Below are 16,521 nucleotides of genomic sequence, written 5' to 3'. Positions count from 1 at the left end.
CCTCTTCTAACTCTTCTCCATCCTTCATGTCACAACTCGAAGGTAATGTAGAACCTATCTCAACATCGACCTCAATTTTAATGGAAGAAAACTCCTCAATCTCAAAAGGATCATGCGTTGGTGTGGAATCATCATCAAGAGGAGAATTTGTTGCTTGCTCAACTTCTTCCAATTCTTCATCATTCACCATATGCTTTGGAGGTTGCGCACTCCTCCTTAACATCACTTTTAAGCTCAACGGAAGAAGGTTCGACAAAATCATCCAGGTGATTAGTTAGTGTGGACAAAAACTCATCAATGATTGAATCCAATTCTTGATCAACCTCTCCTAATTTTTTAACGCTTCTTCCGGCTCAATTATCTCAACTTCTTCCTTTTGTTGTGATTCTTGCTTCAACTCCTCTTCTTCACGTAGAAGCTCCAAGTTCTTCTCCTCACTACGCTCTTTGGTTGATCCTTTACATTCATCAATGGGAGTGTCTTAATTGCATGAGCATATATGGGAGGCTATGCGGTTAACAGCTTCAGTCATGGTAACCACCATGGTTTCTAGTCCCTTTTGCTCCTCTTCTTACTTTTGGAAAAGAGAGTAAAGATCTCTTTGTTCTTGCATGAAGGGCTGGAGAACTTCATTCAATAAAGGCGATGGTGAGAAAGAGGGTTCATTGTTTGGGAGAAAGGGTTCATAATTGGAAGGTGGTTCATATTGGTGAGTACATTGAGGTGGTGTATATGGTATTGGTGGTTCTTGAGAATACTGGTGTTAGAATGGTGGTAGTTCTAAGTATGGCTCATATTGTTGTTGATATGGTGGATATGGATTAGGATCATATGGAGGTGAATGGTGGTAAGGGCTTGTGAGTAAGGTTAATGAGGACTATATTGAGGAGGAGGTTCATATGCATATCGTGGTTGTGCTTGACAACCACAAGGAGGTCCACCACATCCATTGGATTGGTATGCATTAGGAGTCGCAGTGTAATCATAAGGAACCGGAGGAGGTTGTTACCAAGAAGATTGTCTATATGATTGAGGCTCCTCCCACCTTTGATTTCCGAATCCTTGATGTAGACCCTCATTGGAACTTTCATTTTCTACAACATAGTTTGAACCAAACTCATAGCCAATAGGGTGAGAATTCATAGTGAAAAGAGAAAGTAAAAACAAAAGCTAATAAGAACAAGGAAGACAAACTCCTAAACCAAAACTAACAAACAAATAAAAAGCAAACTATTCACAATATTCACATATAAACAATAACCAATAACAAGCACACATTGCAATTCCCCAGCAATGGCGCCAAAAGCTTGATGTCGGGAGAATCGTCGGTTCGAAATTTCTTCTCAATAAAAGAGTCGCTTCGTTGCAAGTATAGTTCCAAACCAACAATTGACCCGCACTAAAGTTTAATTTTGTTTGTCACAATGTAAACCAATAAAAACTGAGAGTATTTAAATCTCGGGTCGTCTTTCAAAAGAATTGCAGCGAGGTATGCATGTTATTGGTTATGAGATTCATGGGGTGGTTTCCGGAGAAGAAGACAATAATCTAAATGACAAGAAAGTAAATCAAACAACTAAGATAACAAATACTAAAGAGGCATTCATGGCAAGGATTGAGAATCAAGGTTTTCTATCCTAGTCATTAATCATAACACCATAATTACCAAGAGTTAAGCCTATTATGTTATCTTCAATATCGGAAGAAGATCAAGTAAACCTAGTTAATCCCAATCCATAAGTACCATCAATAGAAACAAGATTAACTAACAACTCTAGATCACCAACATAAGTTGGGTATTAATAACTCAAGACTACCAAACTTCTCTTTTCAAGCCAAGAATCCTCAAAAATCGACTCTGAAACTAAGCCAAGCATTTTATCAAACACTTGGTGTGCATAAAAATAAAAGCATAATAAATTGCATGAATAACAAAATCTAAAGCTACCAAATGCAAGAAAATAACAATAATAACTCAAACAAGCACTAAGAGAATATAAAACATCAAATTACATTAAAGAAAATTGAAATTAACAATAGTGTTCATAAACTAAAAAAAATGGCACAAGTGAGAAATTAACAAAAAGAACCAAGAAAATTAAAGTAATAGAACAAGAAAAAGTAAAAGAAATTAGATCAAAATAAGAATTAAAACTTAAATCTAAGAGGAAATTAACCTAAATCTATCCTAATTCTAGAGAGAATTCCTAAACTACACTAATTGCTCCCCCCTTATTCCTTCTTGAATTTTGCCTCAAATACTTCAAAAATGAGTTGGATTTGGGTTTGAATGAGCTCAGAAATCGCCAGCCACGTTTTCTTTAAGTGAGTCACATATCGAGTGTCACGCGTACGCACCATGTCACGCGTATGCGTGGCCTGACGAATCTCCACTCACGCGTACGCGTGAGGCATGCGTAAGTATGGCCATGAATTCCATCAAATCATTATTTCTTTATGAATTCTCCACTTTGTCTGCTTTTTCTTTATTTCTTCAATCCAATCTTTGCCTTCTAAGCCTGAAATCTCTTAACAAACATATCAAGGTATCGAATGGAATTAAAGTAAATTAAATTTAGCAATTTAAGAGTTTAAAAAGGATGTTTTTAATCTTAAACACAATTTAAGATAAATTCACAAAACTATGCTATTCATTGAATAAATGTGAGATAAGTTAATAAAATTTTTTAAATTCAATACAAGATAAACCTAAAATTAAGGTTTATTAAGGTAGTAATGCGAATGAGAAATTGAAATTGATGGCTTACCTAACTTGGACTTTGTGGAAATCACATAACTCACTAGTCTTTGAAGTTAAAAGCTCTCCTCGGACTTAGTGGTGGAAGAAGTCTATCGTTGTGTTTGTGCAAGAAATTTTTTTCTCTAACTTTCTTTCTTAGTAAATGTATCTAATTAGCTAGCTTTTAGTTTTGGGTGGAACCTTTCTTTATTTATCTTTATTTGTTATCCATATTTGACCAATCATTTTACTTATTGAATGAATAAAAGATACATACCTTTGATAAAATTTTTTTTATGTTTTGTAGTTAAAATTAATAATTTAATATACATTTTTTAATATTATAAAATTTTATTGTACAATAATTAATCTTACAAAATAAAAAGCATTTTATATTTATTTATATTTTTTATTTAAAAACAAAAGACTACATTTGTTATTTTTAAAAATTTAAATTAATTTTGTTTTTGAATTTTAGTGTGAAATATTATTTTAAAAAATATAATTTAAAAAATAAAAAACCAAAATCAATTTAAAAATTTAAAAAAATAGCAGAGTAGTCTTTTTCTTTTAAATAAAAAAACATATAAATGCATTCAAAATATTTTTTATTTTGTAAAATTAATTATTTAAAAATTTATATTAAAATATTAACTTTAGTTACAAAATATTATTACACACTTCTCTATCATTTAATAGAACAATAAAATAAATGATAGTTCTCAAACAGTACACCAATCAAATTTTTATTATACCAAAAACATAATTTTTACTTTTAATAATAACCGTTTCTTTCATTTATTCACTTTATTGACATTCCGTATCTCTATAATTTAAGTCCAAATACATTAAATTGCGAATAAATTTTCAAAGTATAAAAAAATATTGAGAATGAATTCTTAATATATATTTATCTTATTATATATAATCCACTATTAAAATAAATTTAATCTAAAGTTAATATTTAAATTGATTCTTAATATTAATTTTGAATTTTAAATTGACTATTAAATTTTTAATTATGTTGATTTAAAATTTAAATTTTTATTCTAGTTTATCAAAAAATTATTGTTAATATTGTATTAACGTGATATGTTAATGTAAACAATCAATGTCACATACATCACATCACATGTAAATTAAATAAAATTTGATAATACTATATATTATAATATTATTTATTTACGTGTTAATTTATCATCAAGTGTTATAAGTTAGGTAATATTTTAAGTGCATTTAGGAGTACTGGTGTACCAATTATTTTAACTGTGGATCTAAATTATAAAAAATATATATAATATATATTAATTAAAATCAACGATTAAAACAACTGGTACTCGGTATTCTTGATGCACTTGAAATATTTCCTATAAGTTATAACACGATTGCTAACAAATATAACTTAAATAATATAATTTTGTTATACTCACTTAAAAATTGTAAGTTCAAGTTTTAATCTTAATTTTAAAAAAATAAAATGTTACAACACAATCCACTTATCATTGTTATGTTGTTATTGTTAGTGATTCAAATTTACAGATTATTTTCGCCGTCGTGCTTTTCAACTTTTGTTTGCATTGCACGATTGCCGCTCAGCTGGCCGACGCACTATCAGTATCACCACCGTCGCGTCGACGACGATATAATTTTTTAAATTAAAGAAAAAGCAAAACTCCTTCTTGTTACTGGTGAGATTCAATTTTAAAATTTTTAAAATATCTAAAAAATTCTTCTCACTCTAAACAAGTTGCGTTTCAATTAGTTTTAAAAAAAAAAAATGTATCTCGTTTACTACGAGAAGATGATCTCACCATCCTAAAGTTCAACGCTATATATTCTCATCTTTAAAAATAACACACAAAAAAAATTCCATATCAAATTTTTTTATCCCCAAATTCACACTTGAATTTTCACTATATCACTTTCATGCGAAATTGGTTAAAGCTTGACTCTTTTTTTTTTTTTTAAATTTATTTACATGTTAACACTAACACTTTTTTGTAGAAAAATGTGCGCGGATGCATACAGTCTATACAGAAAATGTTAGTCATCGTGCGAATATTCCTGCGAGCTGAGGCTATAAACAAAACCAGCAGACAGTGGTTAGGTTGTAGAAGTAGGTAATACGGCTAAATGGGAAGCAGGTAATACGGGTAAATGGGAAGAAAGCTCCTGTGTTTGGATGATTCGTAGGATGGAGTTAAACAAAATTTTTAGGAGCCACCATTTGTTAGTTAATTTTAATTTATAAAATATTAAAATATTAATAGTCTAACTGTAAAAAAAATATTATACTGTTTTAATAATTAATGTATTAATTAATAGATTAATTTATAAAAGAGTAATTTATTAATAAATTAATTAGTATACTATTATTAAATTTTTAGTAAAACCTATTAAAGATAACAAATTTAAATATTAAAGTACTATAGACTATTAAATGTTTTATTTTGAAGTAACCAGTTGTCAATATTTTGGTTGCTTAATGAGCAAATAAAATATAATACATAAAAATAAATAAATATTTTACAATTAAAAATTTCAAAATATACTGATTATGTACATTACATTATTTGTTATAAAGAAATTAAAGTCTTACTAAATATAAATCTTTTAAATTAATTACATAAAATAATAGCTGCTATTATATATCAAAATTTATTATGAGCACATTTATTATTCTCAATTGACAAAATTAGATATTTTGAGATTAAAATTTAGGCATCTAACAATTTAGAATAATATTTAATTATAATAAAAATAATTTAAAAAACAAAATGTACAAAAATATTAATACTCACAAATAAAATTAAAATTTTAGCGGAGAACGATCCCTGTACCGCTGCATCCCACTACTCTTTGCCTTGAAAATTTTTTTTGAAGTTAGTAGTAATTTTTTATATTTGTTCATAAAATTGATTTGCATGTTAAAACTTAGTTACTAAATTAATTATGGCATATAATATATTTACATATATTATTTTATATAATTTTTTATTAAAATCAATAACCATCAAAATTCAAATTCTTTACAATAGAATAATTGAAATTTTTTAATAAAATAATTAATCATTTTTATAGTAATATTATCAATTTTTTAATCAACTTTAAAAATAAAACAATGATGTATGATTAATAAAATTTATCATTTTGAACTAACATTTGGCCTAAAAACATAGTTTTATATGTAATATTTAAAAGATATAGTGCTAGTTAAACTCGAAACCTTAAACTCTAAATTTAAATACTAAATTCTAAACTCAAATAATATAAAAGTAAAGTATTTGACCAAAATATTGGCTAATAATATTAATAAAAAAATACTAATTTCCTAACATTTCTCTTAAAAGTATTCACCATGGTAGTTTTTATATGTTTATTTGATTTATAAATATAAAATTGAATTGATTGTATCATTTATAAAAATATAATTATTAGTATAAATATATAATTAATTTGTATTATATATAAATAGTTGATTGGTGGATGATTATTAACATAGATACATGGCTATAGGATTTTTTTCTATTATAAATAAAAAATTATTATTTAAAAAAAATAAAAATAAAAGAGCATTATTTATCAAGATATAATTTTTTTTGACATTGCATGTATTCGTCTAATGAGTAAGTGAATTGTGCTAGTTAGCCAAGTAATTAGGCAAACTTGCTTCTCAACCATGCAGTTTGTCATTAGACGAACTGTGTATTATGAGCCCAATTTAATATAATTTGATAGTTTTAGATGGTATTGATATATTTTTATTTTTGAATTAATCTAATTTTATTCACATAATTTAAAATTTTAAAATTAATAATTTAATTTAATTTAAAAAATAAATATATTCATATTATTGTTCTCATATGATTAAATATATTTATTTGATTTTAAAAAAAATAAATATTTGAAACAATTAATTTTAAATTAAAAAATTAATGCTCTCGTATTGTTTTTAAATTAAAAAATTTAATTTAAAAATACGAGTTTGTTAATTTGTTTATTTAAAATAATACCAGAACATCTATTTAAACTAAAAAATTTTAAAATAATACAAATATATTTATTTAAAATTATTAATTTCAAAATAATACTAGTATATTTATTTTTAATTTAAAATTAATAGTTTCAAACATTTAATTTTTTTAAAATTAAATAAACATAATTAATCTTACGAGAATAATAATACAAATATGTCTATTATCAAATTAAATTAAATCATTAATTATAAATTATAATTTTAAAATTTTAAAATATTTAAATAAAATTAGATTGAGTGGAAAAATAAAAATATACTAATATAATTTAAATTATACAAAATTATATTAAATTAGACTACAAAGCAGATCGTTCACCTAGTTACTGGACAAACTACATATTTCAAAAACAATTTACCTAATCACCTGGCGAACTATAGTTTGCTTACTCATTCATCTAATGTCAAAGAAAAAAAAATATTTTAGTAAATAATATTTTTTTTTTGAAAAAATAAAGATATACTAATATAATTTAAATTATACAAAATTATATTAAATTAGACTACATAACAGATCGTTCACCTAATTACTGGGCAAACTATATGTTTGGGAAACAATTTACCTAATCACCTGACGAGCTATAGTTTGCTTACTCATGCATCTAATGTCAAAGAAAAAAAATTCTCTTAGTAAATAATATTTTATTTTGAAAATAATGATTTTTTTTATTATAATATAAAAAATATAAAAAAATAATCAGAATTTATTTTTTTATTATTATTTAATTATTAACTTAATTTTTTTAATTTAATTTTTTTAATCTAATAATTTAATAATATATTTTATCTCATAATATTTAAATATTGATAACGATAAAAACAATAAATTTTAATGTTTTTAATATTTTTTTATAAAAAAAAAAAAAATCCTAAAGCTATAGATCACGTGAGTCACAAAATGAATGTGACAAATGGTAGGTCGGTGTGTGTTACTGTTCAATCTTCAATCTATCACTGCTTTAACAGTTTAACCTTTACCTCTCTCCTCAATCTCTGCTTCCTGCCATCTGAATCGAGGGATCTCCCAACGTATCTTTGCTCTTTAGTCTTTACGTACTTTCTACTCAATCCTCTTCCCTTCACTTTCATCATATTCCTGCATCACGAAATTGGGGCAAAAGGAAAACTTTCCAGTGGGTCCATCTCTTCTCAAACCACAATTCTTTTAGAAAAACCGTACAAATTATACTAAATAATTTTATAGTTTTGCTTGATTTTATTGTCATGTGAGATTGGCAGATGGCAAAGGCAAAAACACTGGGGAAAAAAGGGTAAAAAAAAGAAAAGAAAAACCTAGAAAGTACGGTAACAAGGTAGTGTTGATCTTCACGGGTGTCGATCTTTTTCAGGTTTCAACATTGTTAACTGTTAATCCCCATATTTTCTGCTTTAGCCCATGCTAACCCTAAACAAACCAACAATATAATTTCGGCTACATTCTACTTCTAGGCTTCTAGCTATGCATGGTAAATAACCAAACACCAAGTTGGTATAGATATGCAGTGTCTTTCCAAATATACTAATTTTTTAGTATTTTTTTTTCTTTTTCAGAAGTGATGTTCAAACTCAAACATCACTCCCTCCCAAATCAGACTATATATTCTGTGCATTAGTGACAACTCTTAAGATTTCCCTTTCCTGCCTGGGGATTAGACATATCACATTCGTTTCATTTCACCATACACAAGTGATATTTTAACTTTATGTTTAACTCAGTCCTCATTAGTCATTCCTAGTTGTACTCAAGAACAATATTGGGAGATATGCTCGAGTAGTTTGATGCCACTTATTGCCACTGTATTACATTCCAATAAAGTGCTGTTAGGTGATGCGATTATACGTTAATGCTAACATGAAAATAAAACAAGAATAATTCTATTATGCACCAAGCAAAGTTATTAAAACCTATAGTTCAACTATGGTGCATCATAGATAAGCTTAGTGCACAATTCAAATATATGTCATTGGATTAAATTAGTGATGATACATCATACATATAGTATTAATTAATCCGTTGGGACGAAGAAATGCCATAAAAAAGCCATCAAAGGAAATACGTATGGGCTAAATCTTACTATTCAATAGAAAGGCCATCAAAACTTTATGGTAAATCAATTTCTTTTTTCACACCAAAGAAAAACGGTTCTCAGTTCTCACTTCTCAGCACTCCAAAAAGACACGGTGATTCTTCTTTATATCCTTGTAATATATCCTATCATTAATTCCAAAATGCCTTTGGTTCAAATTCTAACTAAGGTTACAAACGCTTGCATCCATGCAAATACATAGTTTGACAAGAGCTGAAGAACAGAGCACAATCTTGCACCATGGAAATAGTCTACCAGGGACATCCCATTGAAGCTTAGTGGACACAGAATCATACTGCTTCATTATCAAGATTTGGCATCTTTAAGCTTCGTAGTAGTTAGCTTTGTAACCATTCTATCATGATTAAGCATGCAATTAACACACTCAATCACCAAAGCAACCTGCACATAGCAACCATATTTATGACCGCAAGATTATAATGTTCCTAATCAATCGGTTTTCATACAATTTGTCAATACTGAATCATTTGGCAAAGGGCCACACTTAAAGGGTGTATCTAAGTGGCCTAATTTAATACTTTTATGAGTGGCCGATCTATGGCTTAAACCCATGACCTTAAAGTCACACGGAGACAACTCAACAGTGGTTTCAAGGCTCCCCTTCAATTAAATAAGAAACAACTACACAAGAATATGCAATTTAATCTGATCTATCTTGACAGTGACTTGATATCGTCTCAAATTAAATATGATTAACCAGTAAAAAGCAATACTGATCAGTATCACTATATTAAGTTTAGTGTATGGAATATATAGTTTGGCAAGGGCCTTGATTATAGTTTAATGGCTATTGTTAGACTATTCCACATGTTATTTGACACACATCTGGGCGCAAAGAGGAAGAAAAAAAGGAATAAGGAAAATTTGAAGCCTTAAATTTGCACAAGTGAATATCAAGGAGCAGTGCTTTTTTTTTTTTTTTTGAGAGAGGGGTGGGGGAAGATAAACTCGATGAGTAGAGATAATGCACCTGGAAGAGGGCATAAGCAATTGCAGTTGCATAGTAAAAGTTTGCATTCCCAGTACCCTGCAAATTCCAATTACAAAGGTGATTAACTGAAGATAACAAGATGATTTACCTATTTGAAAATGTACATTAAACCAAAAATCCATACCCTCCATATCCATAAGTTGTGCATCACAGGGCTGAGAAGTGAAACCCCAACATAACCAGCAAACAGCAAGAAAGAAAATCGTATGTCTGAAAATGAAGGTGTTGGTTATTGCAGAAGAAACTATGATATAAAAGGAGAGTCGGAAAGAGAAGTAACCTTTGAGTTCATAAGAAAATAACCCAAGTAAACCCAAGTATAGAGCTGAATCACCAACCTAGAAAAAGAAGGGAACTTAAGTAGATCAATTAAATTACAAAGGAAAACAAGTTCACATCCAATGAACATATAATGGAAAAACACTGATGAGCCTCTTTATTTATTTATTTTTCCAATACTGAATAGTAGAGTTACTAATTTCAGCAATTACTAATATTCTAAAAAACTGCATGTTCAAACTAAATGGTAGCCCCCCACCCCCCTTTCTTCCCTTTTCTTCTAAACATGTTTTAGCAATTCAAATGTTGTATAGCTTTTTTATGGTTTGATTGACTCCCTATCAGAATTGCTTGTAGATGTCATAGAATTATGTTAGAAAATATAGTAGTTAGATTGGATTGATCAATGAAACTATTATATATTATCTTCTATAGTCAATATAAATAAGGCTATCGAAATTCCTGTGCTAGATCTTTAAAATTTGCGGTCAACATTTTTCCAACTAACTTTTAGGTTCCCTCTTCTAAATGCGTTGTGCAGATGCAAGTGTATAGCTCTTATTGAGCATTTTTAATTTGAGACAATACAAATTTTACTCTATCAAGGATTAAGACAATAGCATTTCTTTCCTTCTAAATAGGAAATTCTTTTCATAACACCAAATGAAGGCTAGCCTTCATATACATAGATATATTACATGCCTAAATTCTTTGCACTAGTTTTTGATCCAGTAAGAATTGAATATAAAGGAAAGACAAATAAAAACTTGGTCAGAATTGAAACTAAAGGAAAAATTAGAACTTACTGAAGGATAAGACTTCAACAAGGAAGAAATCACAATATATACAAAAGCAAGAAAGCATGGCCGGTGATTAAGCCGTAAGGCTAATGGCATTATCATCAACAGAATATTCCCATGAAATACCATCAAGAAGAAACTTCTGAAGAAGTCGAAAACTTCGGCAAAAAAGTACCTGCATTAAAAACTATGTAAGTGCCAGAGTTCATGGTAGGTATGCAACATTCAAACATTCAAGATTACTTCCTCTCCTATAAAACATACCACAAAACTCCAATATTTGGAGACAGGTCTGGTATGGTAAGGATGAAACCGTAGGTTCTGCGTAAACAAGTAGAAAGACCCATTAACAATGATGAAACTAAAAATTAAGATACAAAATTGTAAACAAGTCCTTCTAACTAAGTAACAAGTCTTGTGTCACGTATAGACACGAATAAGAGATAACAGAAAAACAACAGCAGAACTCTTATAATCAAATCAACGTTCTTCAACTATGCATAATATAGTAAAGTCTACCACCTCCAAGAACCGAAAAAAATTGTCACTGGACAAAATTCATCCAAAATCACAATTTACTTCTTAAACACTGACCTTAAATACCAGGTATCACAATTTACTTCTACATGTAAACGGTCTCTCTATAGACATGAGACATGACAGAGCTCAATGGTGTCGTTTGATTCATGTAGCCGACCCCACCTAGTGGGACAAGGCTTTGTTGTTTGTTTGTTGTTGTTAGTTGAAAATCATGCATACTGCATTGACATGCAAAAAAGCTATGCAAATGCTGGAACCAGGAAACGAGTGATTTAATGACCCAAATTACAAATTATTGTTTTACTTTACAATATTGGTAGTTTCAAGCATTACATGAACAAATAACAATAATAAAGACTTCAAGATTTTCAACTTTTAAGAGGCAAAACGGCAGAAGATTTTTTTTTTGGAACTTCTAGGTCATCACATTTATATAAACTGACAAGAACTCAGTACTTATGCAATTGCTTTGGAGTGGTTTTAAAGGTCTATAACTATATTGAAATGATAACGAATGGAATCTTCACTAATTCTTCAAACGACTGCTCCATAAGCAATGATAACCAATGGTGTAAATAATAAAAGTCTGAATAAAATTGAAGGTATAAACTAATTTGGATTCGTAATTAGACACTATACAAACAAATATGCCGCTATGTTTTGGTATAAAAATTGTGAAATATTTAGACAAAACCTTCTGTACAACTCCTGTAGACCACCATGCTTTTGGAGATATATGCCACATAAGACTAAGACATAGGATGACCACAGCAGTATCCAGATAAAAAAATGAACAACTAGCCTCCATGCAAAGACCTTTAGCACGCTACTTTGATCCTTCAACTCTTCTTTTAAATTATTGCTACCAATTGAGGAGGAATTGCCAACCTCAAGTTTTATCCTCTGTTGGAATAACTTTCTAGGAGGAGCATCAGGACCATACCCCAACAACAATATCACCTGGTAAATAAGATTATAAATGTATTTATAGATAATTAGTAATTGTAAAAGATTACAAAGATTTCATAGTATGTTGCAGATGCAATTCAATGAGTTCAAGTAAGAGCATACTGGAATAATAAGGATTGATGGGTACAAAGACAAGTGTGTAGCCAAAACCCATCCAAAAGCTGCCAGTGAAGCTAATCCTATTGTCAAAACAGTATCAACATTTGACAAAATGTTAAAAGGAAGATCATTATCCAGTTAATATAACATGATAATGGTATTTGATTGATCCTGTTTTAATCATTCATAATCCCCTAATGATGTAATTTCTTGTGAATTCTAGCAACATTTCCAAAATAAATTCAATAGCATTTAGATGATCCCATAGGCAATCATTACCAATATATTTTGTCCATGCAAGCATGCTCCATAAATTAAAAACTAGAGGTTGTTAGCTATAGCTGCTTACGTTTACAAGCTCCATAAAGTGATAACACAACAACTAAGTTCTCAATTGCAGATGTGGATAGACCAACACATGCAATTATCGTGAAAGGATTCCATAAATATACAAGAGCGGCAAAATCTCCTGAAGGAAGAACCTCTGTAAAAAGTGAATACACTATCAATAGGGATGATCAAGAATTTACAATAATTTTCAAAATGATCCACTGCTCAACAAGAGAACCTTTAAATATACGATATGATCAGAACTTAATGCATAACGATAATTGTTAAGTGATGTTTCCTAATGAAACACTTTTGAGAATGAGTGGTATGCACAAATTTAGTGTTTTTTCTTTTTTATTTTTTTTACAGGTCACCAAACCACAAAATCTTCAGCATCCATTTGTTAACAGAAACACACAATACTTTGATAAAACTAGGGAATACTCCTGTCATTCAATGGATATATTCAAAAACCTTATGTTCAAACCACCTCTATTACTACCTTTTTTTTTCCCATTTTAAACAAGAACAAATGCAGAAGGGGAGCCTTGGAATAACGGTTGAGTTTTCTCTATGTGACCTCAAGGTCACGGGTTCAAGCCGGGGAAACAGCCATTGATGTAATTATCAGGTTACATTTCACACATATAACCAACTGAAATAACTATAATAAACACGTCATTAACATCCGTTAGCAGTGAACTTATATATCAAAATTTAACTCTAGCAATTTCGATGGATATAACTTCTAGATTTTCAATAAAGATATAATAATAGTAGATTACTAAAATTAACATCTACATAAAATTAACATCTTAAATTTGACCAGGAGGATAACATATACAGCACACACAATAACAACCTGAAGTTTCCGATAACTGATGAAGGCCAATAACTTTTAAACTAGAACTGTATGCTGCCTGAAGACTTCTACCGGCAGCACGGATGAGAGTTGCACTGATCACATCTGCAATCACAAAAACCAAACTGTATCCAGAAATGAGCTGGATAATTCACTGCTTAACTATGTGTGCAACATACATAAAGTGAATAATGCGGATGAAGAACTCAATATGCAACATACAAAAGAAGAAGAAGGATGGAGAAACATGTTATTTTAGATTTAAAAGCATCAAGAAATATGATGATCAAATGTAACTATAATTCAATCCTAAAGATGCACAAACTATAAGCATGTCTTCTTTTCTATTTAAAAAAGTCAGAACCAATTTTAGAGCAATGGCCTTTCTCTGGTAGTAGCAAAATGCCAAAATCACAGTTTTATTGTATAAAGAGAGGACATTTGTATCTAGATTCACTCGAGGTAAACACCAACAAGGTGGAAAAGATGTTTGACCCATAAAGAAAAACTGAGCAACCACAATTAATGAGGATTAGGACATAAACAAACAACTGATTAAAAACCAAATACAAGTAAAAGGCAAAGGAAGTTACCTGCAGAGAAGTTGATCAGGTTGCCCTTCAATTCTGCAAAACAATATCTTCAAGGTCATTACTCAATTCAATCCAAGCAACAAAGAATAAATAAAGCTGGTCCGATACAATAGATATACCTTGTAACTGTTAGAGGACCGAGGAAGGTCAACAACAAAGGAGAACCATGGTACATGGATCCAGCATATGGCGACATCGATGATCGCTTCAGCCAATAACCCTCAGCAACTGTGGAAACAAAAGTTGAGCTCAGAAAATTACAGATTTTGGAATAAACAAGGAACATAGAATGTGGAAAAAGAGAGTGTACGGCGGCGAAGACTGGTTAGAGGGGTGGAGACTTCGGGGCGAGAAGAGAGGTTGAGGTTTCTAGGGAAGTACACCAGAATCAGCCTCAATGTGACAGAGCCAATCACCCACATCCAGAACCATTGTACCTTCTTCTTCTTTGTCATCTTTTCCCTCTCTTTTAATCTTCCTTGATTTTGATGCACTGCAAATATAAGCTTCTTCAGCTCAAAATTCACTCACTGCTAGGGCAATCCCCCTTTTTTTTCCCACTAAAACAAAAAAATTATATATACATCTCCAAATTTAGCTATCTCCTCTCGAATACCAATATCCTATTGATCCCTTTTTTTTCAACATAATGTACACTACATTTGCCACTATGATAAGGAACTTAAAACATAATTTGCAAATGGTTATAAAAAATTTTCAGTACCTTAGATAAATATTAGCTATTTATTCAAACAATAAGTAGACACTGGAGCAAACAGAAACTAATAGCTTCCGGTAATGCTAGCAAATCTACAAACCAAAAACAAGCTCATAATTTCAGATCAGAACGAGCCATTTTTTTAAGACCTTGTACCTAACATAATCTTCTTCATAAAAATAAAACAAAACTTTGACACATCACAGATTAGGAAAACGGCACCAGTTTTCACCTAAACTTATAAAATAATAAAGAAATCACTCACAGTGAGAGGAGTGGGACGAGTCTGAGAGTAAGACAACAGCAACAGAACCGATAATTCAGGCTCGAATGAACCGAGACTGAGACACGATGCCTCGGCAAATCGATGAAGAAGAAGAAGAAGAGAATAAAAGGAAGAGGGCTTATGGAAACCCCGGAGAGGCTAGCGGCGTTCAGATTATGGTTCAGAACTTGCAGGAACCCGACTTGAAGAAGATGAAGATGCAATGAATCAAAGGAGATCGGAAACGGAAACTGAAACCTCTGGTGGAAGCGCCGCTGGAGAAGACGACAGAAAGAGGAGAACGTTGGGGAATAGGGCTGCACGGCGCTGATTCAACGAGGCTAAGCAGATGCATTTCGGGCCAAATGCAATGAGGGTCGGGTCTCTCCATATGGTATGGTCCGGGTCGGTCCTGGACCATGGCCGAAAAAGAATAAGCCTTTGGTTGATTTTTTTACTTCTTACAGCTTTTTAGTTCATGGATCTTTTAATCTTATTGTTTGGTCAGGATCCGCTAAAACAGCCGAGTCCAAAGGCCACAACTCCTAAACCACCCTTTAACAGAAATAAAACCCCAAGACAAAGAAAAAAAAAACAGAAATAAAAACCCATAACAAGAAAAAACAATCGGAAACGGGAACCTTGTAAAGACCAAAAAAAAAAAAAAGAACAATAGAAACCCAAACAGCAACCCTCGCCTCGAATCCTTACCTCACAAAAGCTAAACCAACTCATATGTCAAAAAACAAAAAACAATTTGAGTTGGTTTAGTGGTTCACTAATTCACTTAAATAAGTATCGTAAATTGTGTATATAATAACTCATTGACTAGCAGCAAATGCTTAAATAAAGCTGCAACGAATTAGTGTATGTTTGTATTAAAGTTTGCAGAGAGTTTATATCATATTAAATTTTTAAACTTGATTTTGATGAAAAGTAAGTTAGTGTTAATGTGATTTATGTTTGACTGTTATTTAGATTATATTATTCAAAATCACTTTAAATAAAAATTACCAAAAAAAAATGGATTTATATGATTTAAAACCACATTTTTTTTTCAACACTCTTATCGCTATAATTTTTTTTGAAAAAAATTTAAATTTATATGTTAAAATTTAATATTCTTTAATGAGAATTTTTTAGTATTCTTTTTTTAGTACTTTTTTTATATTTAATTTGAACTTTCTAATGTGA

The 16,521-nt window shown here is 30.2% G+C and overlaps 1 protein-coding gene across 3 annotated transcripts; it reads right to left on the bottom strand.

Annotated features, from left to right (window-relative positions):
• Positions 1–8,711: 8,711 nt before the first annotated feature.
• On the bottom strand, positions 8,712–15,690 carry LOC112722280 (uncharacterized). 3 transcript variants are annotated; one of them, XM_025773267.3, is made up of 14 exons: positions 15,328–15,690; positions 14,655–14,837; positions 14,464–14,572; positions 14,345–14,377; positions 13,752–13,876; positions 12,909–13,043; positions 12,563–12,639; positions 12,186–12,451; positions 11,216–11,272; positions 10,958–11,126; positions 10,153–10,210; positions 9,997–10,082; positions 9,852–9,908; positions 8,712–9,262 (listed from the first exon to the last, which is right to left on the bottom strand). In XM_025773267.3, exons 2-14 carry the CDS (start codon positions 14,797–14,799, stop codon positions 9,167–9,169), a joined length of 1,413 nt encoding a protein of 470 aa, XP_025629052.1. In that variant the 5' UTR covers positions 14,800–14,837; positions 15,328–15,690; the 3' UTR covers positions 8,712–9,166. The 3 variants fall into 3 exon arrangements, with proteins under 3 accessions (XP_025629052.1, XP_072063129.1, XP_072063130.1); XM_072207028.1 differs by lacking the exon at positions 12,909–13,043; XM_072207029.1 differs by lacking the exons at positions 9,852–9,908; positions 12,909–13,043 and having other exon boundaries at positions 8,874–9,306; positions 9,977–10,082.
• Positions 15,691–16,521: the final 831 nt, after the last annotated feature.

The sequence above is a fragment of the Arachis hypogaea genome, chromosome 11 (genome assembly GCF_003086295.3).
Source record: "Arachis hypogaea cultivar Tifrunner chromosome 11, arahy.Tifrunner.gnm2.J5K5, whole genome shotgun sequence".
NCBI classification, from domain to species: Eukaryota; Viridiplantae; Streptophyta; class Magnoliopsida; order Fabales; family Fabaceae; genus Arachis; species Arachis hypogaea.
The sequence above is the reverse complement of the archived record's forward strand: the minus strand, read 5'-3'. Positions and strand labels throughout refer to the sequence as shown.

What these genes read in the sequence shown, in the direction of transcription:
- LOC112722280 (XM_025773267.3), bottom strand. Translation starts at nt 14,799, where the DNA reads ATGACAAAGAAGAAGAAGGTACAATGGTTCTGGATGTGGGTGATTGGC. An exon ending in TCTAACCAGTCTTCGCCGCC is followed by an intron (nt 14,573 to 14,654) that starts GTACACTCTCTT and finishes TTGTTTCCACAG; the next exon opens with TTGCTGAGGGTTATTGGCTG. An exon ending in CCAAATATTGGAGTTTTGTG is followed by an intron (nt 11,127 to 11,215) that starts GTATGTTTTATA and finishes TTTTTAATGCAG; the next exon opens with GTACTTTTTTGCCGAAGTTT.